Below are 6000 nucleotides of genomic sequence, written 5' to 3' on the forward strand. Positions count from 1 at the left end.
AAACAGTAGGAGATGCAAATCATAAATGATGATGGAAACAGAATTATTTTGGGTAAATATGGGTGTTTCAACACTTACATATTGGCACCCTTAATTAGAGCCTGGTTCTTGCATCTGTTTTCCATTATTGAGTTATTAATGCTCTGACGGTAGAGTCGAAAAACAATGAATGTTGCTGGCTGTGCACCATTTGGGTTTTAGATAATCTTACATGACTTTATCAAGCCTTTCTTTGTGTTTTGCTGCGTTAGTTAGAGCTCAATAAAATATAAAAGTCCCTGCAGGCAGCAAAACTAAAGATCCATAAAATCACTGCAGTTATTACAATTGTTCCTGAGATATACAGCACCAAAACAAAATCCATTACAGATTTATTATCTCATGCAGAGCTTTACATACTAGAAAACGGCAAATACGTCTCTGCTGATGGCAAAATGTTTCACAAATGCACCAAAAATCAAACCCCAGCTGCTGTGAAAGGTTTTCTAAGGCTGGGAAGCTGGATTTGCGTAAACAGTGATTGTGTAACCTGAACAGGTGTTACTTCAGTGGCTTTATCAGACTCACCCTGATGTCTGACAGACGTGTTCAAAATGTAAATAAAAGCTTTCTTTGGAGTTCAGTTGTATTAAAACACAGTAATAAGAGTTTCGAGATAGTAAACAGCAAACATGTTGAATGCTGACAATGTGAAGTCATCTAAATTAATAAATACAGACGCAGCGTCTTTTGGCCAGGAATACACTGACCGCTGCATTCAGGGTTTCTACAGATTTTTAATTTAAAAATTTTCAAACTCCACATTCTTTGTTGTCCAGTTTTCATCCATTTTGACAGTAAAACATCTGTAAATTTACTGTAAATTACAGTGTTGATTGGTACTATTTTAGTATTTATATGTGTATTTAAAAGGTTTAAGTGTGGGATAAGTTTTTTCTGCTTCAGTAAATTTAACTTTACATCATGTGTCAATAAATAAGTTGCTACTTTTTTCATTTTAATTTTGTTAAAATCTTAGAAGTAAAAGGTTATTTTTGTCCAAAAAGATTTATCAGAATCTTACAAATTTCTATCACCTGCAGATTTGACTAAATTATTATTTTTTTGCACTTTTTAAAGTCTTAATTGATTTATATAGCGCTTAACAACTACCAACTAAGGTGACCAAAGAGCTTTACAATAAAGGTTACATCACAAAAGAAATACACAAGAGCAACAATAGAATAAGGAAAAGTAAATGTCTTTACTTTTCACTACATGGTATTAAAAGCTTAGACTGAAATTTCTCTGGTCAGAGGTTAAACGAAGATCTAAAGGGAGGTTATTCCAAAGCCCGGTCACCCCAGTGCTTTAACCTAATTCTTGGGACATCTAATAAACGGTAACGTGATGACCTCAGAGATCTTCCATGTACAGGAAAACTTCAAAGGTTAGATAAATAGGGTGGGGCTAACGCTTTAAAAACAAACCTTAAAATTTTTAAATCAATTCTAAAATGAACATGGCGCCAGTGCAAGGAGAATAAGACAGGGTCTAAAGTCTTGATGCACGGACCTGTTTGTCTGCTACATGGCTGAACTTGGACTTTTCTTGAAATATCAAGAAATTGTGTTTAGATTCAAAAGAAATAATTATCTTAATTTCTTCTTTAAGCTTCCAAAACTTACTCATAGTGAGCTAAAATTTGGTGTGGCAGTAGCTGAGAGTCATCCTCAACCAATACTCAGAGGATTATTCATTGTGCAACATTTCTGTTACAGTCAACACTGTCTGTTAGCAAAATGTCTCATGAACCACTGGATGGATTTTCAATGAAACTTTCAGAAAGCCATCTTTGGATGTAAATGTACAACTGATTGACATTTGGAGTCAACCCAATTCAGAGTCAATCTACCTTTGCCGACACAAAAACAGCTATAATTTTAAAAGATTAGGTGGTCGTAGCTGAGAGTCAACTTCAACATTTACCCTCAAAGCAGACTTACTTCTCTTCACCCCATGATTCTCACCCAGACTGCACAACCAGGAGGCATCCAAATTAAAGATCATGCTCAGCTTGGCTAAAGTTTGTCTAAAACCTTCTTTTTTAAATATACTGTTCAGTTTTCTCTCAGTTATTAACCATTTCAGAACACGATCAAAGTCTGACAGCAACAGAATCAGGAGACAGTGAGACCGATGTGGAAAAACAGGTGAGAACAGCTCATCATGTCATCGTTTCTGAAAAGCTCCATGACTCAAGTCCACACCGACACACCACAAAAATCTGCACTTAGAAACTTAGAAACATATTTTTAGGAATTTTAGTTTTCCTCTGTTTGTGTGTGGACGTGAGGTGAAAACAGCAGAAAGTATCAGTTATTACAAAAATCTGAAGTAGCGTGGACAGGGCCTCAGACTGCATGAAGAAAACAGTCCAAACCAAATGTTTTGTGCTAATAAGAGCTAGTGGCTCAGCTATGATGCATTCATGGAACAAATTCGGCTTTTAAGAGTCAGACTGACTAGTAAAGCTCAAAATCAGCTGATTCCGATCACCAACTGAGTTATCAGTGAATTCCTACTTTCCACCAAAGTTTTAGCTCCAAAAGAATTAAAAACACTTTTGCTTTTATATCAAACATGTCTGAACATTTTTATGATTTTAAGTACTTTTTTCCTCCCACCAGCAGCTGAAGCTATTCTACCTTTCAAGACGTTTTTAACATTATTGTTTTTCCATGAGTGTGGTACATCTTTACCTGGTTTCTGGATAACAGCGTTGCAGGCGTTGGCTATCTCCTCCCTTTTGGCCTCATCTGGGTACTGGTTGTCGTTAAAGTAGCTATAAATAACAACAGTCTGATTAAATTAGGTTCACAACACAAGGACGATGTCAACAAACTGGAGATATTGTCATGTCTGCTGCACAACCAGGCTAATATTGAGAGAACATGACAAGAATCACAGGTTTTATTTCCTCTGTGTTCGGGTCGTCGTTTGTCCTTAAGGAAATAAAAGTGCCGTTATGAAACAATCTTTCATCTTTTACCATTAAAACGTGATTATTCCTTCTGCCCTCACCTCTCCATCACAGCCAGGCACTCTTTCCTCCACGTGAAGCGGCTTCCTCGACGCAGCCTGAAGGTCCCGGGAGCCGTGGTGAGGGGCGGAGGGGTTTGCCTCCACTCCATCTCCTCCAGGGGCAGTGGAGCCGGCCGCATGTTCAGAGTCGCACCTGAAGCGGCAGAATCAGTTCCAGCTGACAAATGCGTTCCAGAGAGTCGAGCTGCGGTGCGTGTGCAGGTGCGTTCGTGGTTTTGGAAGCACAAACTGTGAAGCGGAAAGCTCAGAGAAACCGTGTGGGAACTAGAAAAGGTGCCTGCCACCGTTTTCACATTATGATCTGATGAACCAACAGCAGGAACTCAAACCACCTGATCCGCACGCAGAAAACTTCTGCTTTGTTTTAGGTGATGAGGTCTAACTGGGTCACACGGCCCAGGTTATCAGAACAGCAGGAATGTGGCATCAGTTCTTCCTGCAGCACTGATGGAGGAGGGTGTGTGTGTGTGTGTTATGTGTGTGCTGAGCTGAGCTGAGCTGGGCCGGGCTCAATCTGGACAGAAATAGCACCGAGCAGTTTGTAGTGCTGACGGTGTTGGCAGGGCTCCACCGAAGGAGTGTGCTGCAGAGGACGAGGTGTGGGACGTCTGCTGCCACGCTACAGACCGATGCTGCAGACAAGTGCACGTATGTTTGGATCTTAGGTCCATTTAAGGACAAAAGATTCTTTCTGCTGCATGCATATTTTCCTCTATTGCTGTCACAAGAAACAAAAAGAAGCGTCAAAAATAGATAAAAAAGTAAAACGGTTGGTAAGGTTTCTTCTATTATCTTTATATTATTGGTTAATCAGCTTCTCAGTAATATTTATGCACTTCAGTAAGCAATAGCTGGGGTCACAAGTTTATACATTTTTGAGCAGGAAGTGAAAACTTGGGAAACCACTGCTTTAAGTGATGAAAATGTTGCTGACACGTGACTTTACCGCCTAATTCAGCACAAAGCACCTTATTAAAGTCACTGAACATCCAGTTGTGGTGGGACTCATCAGTAGTGGTGATGAAACATCTCAGAGTAAAGCTGGAAGCGGGATAATGCACGGACAGCAATTTGTTGGCAAAACTAAAGACTTTAGAATTTAGAAAGTGCGTCTATTTATTCGATTGACGCATAAATCAGTTTACAAAACGTAGCCCTTACAAATGTTTGCGTAGTTCAAACATGGATGTAAGTATTCCTGCAGTCGGGTGAAAGTAAGATGTGTGTGTACGTCGGAGCCTCTAATGAAGCCGTGTGTACCTGGCGTGGTTTTCTCCAGGATGTACCAGCGGTAGAAGGCTCTCTTCTTCTGCTCGCTCAGGTCGGAGCCGTGCTGCAGCAGCCAATGGGAGATCCGGCTCTGGCTGATCCCTGGAAAGAAGCCAAACATCGAATTACGACGGGCCCGACACCAGCACGGGAACAATGCGCAGATTTTCACTCAGAGAATGAGAGAGGGGATATAATAGTTTTGTTTGTTTTTTTCTTCTTTGACTCCATCGTCAATCACAAGGGCGGTAAACCGAATATTCAGTCATGTTTCCTCACGTGCCGAGAGGTTTTATTCATGTGTTTTGTCTGAGAAGACATTTATAGGGACAGCCAGTGAGAATAATGTGAATCTGAATGTTTATCAGAAACAGCAATAAGAAGGGGATAAAATCTGTAAAGCTTCCTCCAGACTGTGTGCCGTTTTCCATTATTCTAGCCGCAGCTGAACATGATGCCAGGCGCGCGTGAATTTCCCTCCTTTGCTGCTTCTTTCTTTTTTTTTTTTTTTTTATACAAGGGCAAACAGACAAGGTCAGATCTGGTCCGCCATACGTATCACTTTCAGCCCGCTACAAGTCTGAACTGCTGCAGTTCCATTAACGTCAGCGGTGAGTTCATTCGGCTTCTGATTAGATGTTCAGATACGTTTGTTTAAACCGTCTCCTCCATCCGTACGATAATTAGCTGCGGCAATCGTTTTCTTATAGAGGCTGCGCCAAATTAACGAGAAAACACCTTAAAATAGTTTGAGCTGCAGCAGAAGCTTCTGATTTCTTCTCAACGGCAACCTTTCCACGAAACAGCTGTGGATGGGGCTTATTATCATTTTTATGGTATTTTTAAGGTTTAAGATGCAGCATCAGTTAAAGGGAAGGTTCGGTCAAAGTTTGACCTTCAACTTATTAACAACTATGCTGCAGTAACCTGTAAAAAGCGCTTAATTACCTGAAATAAAAAGACAAATTATAATAGGAGCTTCTGACAACCACATAAGGAATGTTTTTATTTCTTTTTAACAAATACTGCACATCTTGCAGGCTTTTATTAATTACTACAAAAAGATGAGGGACTGATTCAGTTCAGTGTCACTATTAGGGGTGTGCCATATTGTCTCGTTTGCGGTAATACAGGTGGATTTTTTGACACCGGTGAAAAGAATTAATATTGCGATATCATATGATGACGTAATTTAACGGAGTCTGAGGCACTATGTGGTCCACACTTCTTACCAGTTGGTGGTGGTAAAGAAGAAGAAGAAGCCTGGCAAACATGGGGGCGCACAACGCGGAAATACCTCCCGAGAGTCCTGACTTAATTCCAAACTAAAGGAGCCATTTCTGTTGTTTGGAATTATTTGGTTTTTAAAATAAAAGATGTGGATCAGACCGCCATATTTTGCAGGTCATGCAAGCATGTTGTGTCAGGTAAGGGTGAAGACACGTCAAACCCGTTTATAAATAGTAAAATAAATGTTTTGAAGTTACATACACACGCTGCTGCTCGTGTTCTCACTAAAACCAGGAAGATAGAGCACATAACACCAGTTTTAAAGTCCCTACACTGGCTCCCTGTAGCTCAAAGAATAGACTTTAAAATACTGTTGTTAGTTTATAAATCACTGAACGGTTTAGCACCACAATACAT

General features: G+C 40.1%; 1 protein-coding gene across 5 annotated transcripts in view; it reads right to left on the reverse strand.

The window, feature by feature from the left end:
• hmbox1b (homeobox containing 1 b) overlaps positions 1-6000 on the reverse strand; it is a 36064-nt gene that overhangs the window by 11431 nt on the left and 18633 nt on the right. For all 5 annotated transcript variants that reach the window (XM_037981593.1, XM_037981592.1, XM_037981591.1 and 2 more), the window contains 3 exons: positions 4345-4455; positions 3064-3217; positions 2742-2824 (listed from right to left, as the gene is read on the reverse strand). In XM_037981593.1, coding sequence (XP_037837521.1) covers positions 2742-2824; positions 3064-3217; positions 4345-4455 — 348 coding nt within the window. The remainder of the gene's footprint in view (positions 1-2741; positions 2825-3063; positions 3218-4344; positions 4456-6000) is intronic.

Source organism: Kryptolebias marmoratus, linkage group LG19 (genome assembly GCF_001649575.2).
Source record: "Kryptolebias marmoratus isolate JLee-2015 linkage group LG19, ASM164957v2, whole genome shotgun sequence".
NCBI classification, from domain to species: Eukaryota; Metazoa; Chordata; class Actinopteri; order Cyprinodontiformes; family Rivulidae; genus Kryptolebias; species Kryptolebias marmoratus.